General features: G+C 36.3%; 1 protein-coding gene across 1 annotated transcript; it reads left to right on the top strand.

The window, feature by feature from the left end:
* Positions 1-621: 621 nt before the first annotated feature.
* On the top strand, positions 622-2,849 carry LOC113293102 (glucose-induced degradation protein 4 homolog). The gene is made up of 8 exons (XM_026541863.1): positions 622-851; positions 1,088-1,143; positions 1,244-1,387; positions 1,626-1,699; positions 1,794-1,848; positions 1,933-1,995; positions 2,079-2,206; positions 2,463-2,849. The coding sequence occupies exons 1-8, from the start codon at positions 806-808 to the stop codon at positions 2,539-2,541; spliced, it is 645 nt and encodes a 214-aa protein (XP_026397648.1). The 5' UTR covers positions 622-805; the 3' UTR covers positions 2,542-2,849.
* The last annotated feature ends 726 nt before the right edge of the window (positions 2,850-3,575 follow it).

The raw sequence follows: 3,575 nt of genomic DNA, 5'->3' as shown, positions 1-3,575 counted from the left end.
AAGCTTTGCAGTAGCAAACGTGACCTGATCCGCGTGAAAATTTTACTGTACTTCTATAACAAGGTAAACTACGACATACTCAAATTTCATCATATTCCAACGGTTGAATTTAAAGATATCATTATAATCAAATCATGCAATTTCTTACCAAGATCTTTTGAACTACAAATTAGGGTTTTGACAGAGATAGAGTACCCACAAAAAAATACTATACATACAATCAAAATAAACAATCATGGAGATCAAAGATATGAAAAACAATCAAAATAGTACACAAATCAAACTATTATAAACAATCATGGAGATCAAAGAAGAAAAAAAACATACCTGGAAAAAAACGTTTCCTCTTCTTTCTCTTATGGTTTTCTACGCACCAAACTCCTTCCCAAATCTCTACTCTTTTGAGAGATTTGTTGTGAGACCAAGATACACTAAAAACTCATTCGAACTCCCCAAAGCAACCAACTCCCTAGTATTGTAGGGTTTTATGACTAACAGGGAGTTCAAGAGCTTTTTTTAAACTCCCCAGCGACTAACAGGTGTTTTCTAGAAAGTTTAGGAGACTCCTCTAAACTCCCCCACGACTAATGGAGATTTGGAGAGACTCCCTCAATCTCCCTCAGGACTAACAGGAGAAAACTTAAATACATTAAAATCTCTCGAACTCTCACACGACTAACCCCTATAAGTTTCCATTTCAAAATGCTGGTTGATAAATAATCTTTCATAGCACTTCTTTAATAGTTTTCCTGATAGATTTTTCTGAAGATCTTCACAAGAGAAAAACCCTAACTTGATTCGAAGAATGCCTGTTAGAGTTGTTGAAAGTTCAGCTCCATCGCAAATTACAGGTAATTACAAATTTTAATTCACGAGGTTTTTATTTTGGTTCTACTTGCAGAGTTCCTTTGTGTATGGTTAGGGATTAGGGTTCGTTTAGAAATGAGAAAAACTCTTCAACGTTTCCACTAATAATTGTTGGTCTGTCCGAATTCGTCGATCTTGTGTGACTTCTTTGTACTTTCCAATTTCATCAAATTTATCTCCTTTATTAGTTCTGAAATCTAATTTTCCATTGTTTTTGTAGGTGGGAATAATGAACATTCTCTTCCTCCAGCTTGTACACTTTTGAGTGTTGGGCAGGTGCGTTGAATCTTGATTTTCAGTATGTGAAGTTTGTATTATCGGGTCGTCATCAGTTTCGTTTTTTCTTTGCCTGTTTTGATTGATTTTGAGAGCACAGGCTTTTGCTGGAACTCAAAACGTTTCAAGCTTACAGAAGGATGAAGCCTGGAGAGTTAATGTTCGAATTCAAGGATGTGACCTTGGTCATGGTTATTTATGCGGCACTATGGAAGCTCTTAATGTACCATTGGCAGACACACCAGTAAGTATCTTTTTTCTCACCAAGAAGCAAATTAGATTTGTAGGTTACTAATCTTTTACTTTCCAGTTCCGTCTTCTGTATTAATTGCAACTAAGGAACTGCACCGTGAAAGACTCTTGAGTCTTGTCCCAGATTGAATGGCTCAATATCTGGAGTGGAATCAAGATAACTAATTGATGTACCACAATTCAGTTGAGCTCTTGAAAACTTGTGTGCTTGCTTGATGGTGCATTTGCAGGTAGTGACATTTTGGGAGGGGGAGATTGTTGACACGAAGAATTATACATTTTTCACTGGCAAGTGGGAAGCAACGTAGGTTCACTTTTGTCCTGGCCATGGAAGCCTTCAAACTTCTCAAAAAACTAGAACTTGCTTTCATCTCAGATTTGTTGTTCATTGTTAACAGGCCAGGGGATGATATAAGGCACTGGTCCAAGTTTCCATCTTTTAATCCTTTGTTAGTAAGTTCTATCTTCCACCATTTAAGGAACAAGAATACTTTCTTTCGCTCAATTACTTACTGCGTAAATCTTCTCCTCTTTTAGAGTCAAGTGGAGGCCGATGGCGGAAAATCGTTGGACCTTAGTAACTATCCTTACATATTCATGGTATACTCTCTATCGTTTTTCTCAACTGTGATACAGAATCATGGTACTATGTTAAATAATCTTGTCATTCTATTTGTATGCAGAGATGGAAAGAGCAGTATTTTGTGAATGTTGGTATAGACTGCGGCTTAACCATTGCTGGTTTTTACTATGTGTGCTTCTCTTGTAGCGATGGATCTATCAATGGTTTTTATTATGATCCTAATAGCAGGTAGTCACGATACTTCTCTACAGTTAGTTGGGTAAAATGTCAGTAGAGAAACTAAGCATCAGGTTTATCCTCACTAATTATGTTAAAATTGGATTTACTGTCTGAGTCACTAGTTTCACCACATCATACATATTACCCCTCTTCCATACGACCAATAATGAGTGCTCTTGTCAAGTTAGTATGTATTTTTGTCTCTTGCTTGACAGTAGTTGTAGCAATATATGAAGCAACTGATACATACTCTGCTAAACTGCAGCCCTTTTCAAAAGCTTGAGCTGAAGTCAACCAACGAAGGAAGATCCGGCTTCAGCTTTTCTTCTTATCAGTTGCAATAACTTGGATTTCCAGAAACAGTTCAATCTTCAGATTAGTAGATATAGAGGAAGGGGTTACTAGTATTCTGTTACCTTATTGCAAGGACAGAGCAAAGTTGTAACAGCATAGAAGCATTATATTATTTGATACAGGTAACTGTTTTTGTTGTAAGAAGGGTCTTAGTTTTTCCTCAGGTTAGGGGGGTCTTGGTTGTAGGATTTGCTTTGTTGTTGCAGGCCTGTTTGGCTTTTGTACTTTCCTGTTGTTGGTGGTGGTGGCGCTACCTTTCTTGTTTTCTTTATGTTTCTATAATAAACATTATAAAAAATTTACTACAAAAATAAAAGTATCAACGATATTGAATAAGATAATCTAATACTTGTTTCGCAAGTCTGGAATGGTATACTTCTTTCGCAAGCTAGCAAGTTAGTACTAAACAAATCAGTACTCTCTTGCCTAATGGCAACTGCAAGATGAAACTTAGCTTATATAAAGACAACTCTCTTTATTGATGTTTAGAAAATCTCTCAAAACTAAACACAAGCTCTAATCTTGCTCATATGATCAACCAAAACTTTGGTGATCATATATATATAGAACTATGAATTCCTTTTCCTAATCCTATTACCTTATTACATGTCTTTCCTTTTCTTAGAACTTAGCTAGCTCCTAATTCTTAGAACTTCATGTATTTCCTATTCTTATCCTAACCAACTTGTTAGTGATTTCTTTATTGAAGATTAACCAACATTCTCCCCGTTAAGCTTCAACCTTACCCGTGACATATCTTGTACTCCAATCAGTTGTCTCATTTCTTCAAACTTGATCCGAGCTAATGCCTTTGTCAATATATCTGCTTTCTGCTCAGTTCCTGGTATGTGTTCAACGTTGATGATCTCCTTCTCGATACATTCTCCTATGAAATGATACCTTTTGTGAATGTGTTTCGTCTTCCCATGAAACACTGGATTTTTAGTGAGTGCAATTGCAGACTTATTATCAATCTTGATGAGAACTTTTTCAGGTTCTCTTCCTTTGATTTCACCCAACAGTT

This window comes from Papaver somniferum, chromosome 7 (assembly GCF_003573695.1).
Source record: "Papaver somniferum cultivar HN1 chromosome 7, ASM357369v1, whole genome shotgun sequence".
NCBI lineage: Eukaryota > Viridiplantae > Streptophyta > Magnoliopsida > Ranunculales > Papaveraceae > Papaver > Papaver somniferum.
Note: the sequence above shows the minus strand (reverse complement) of the source record. Positions and strands in the feature narration are given on the sequence as shown.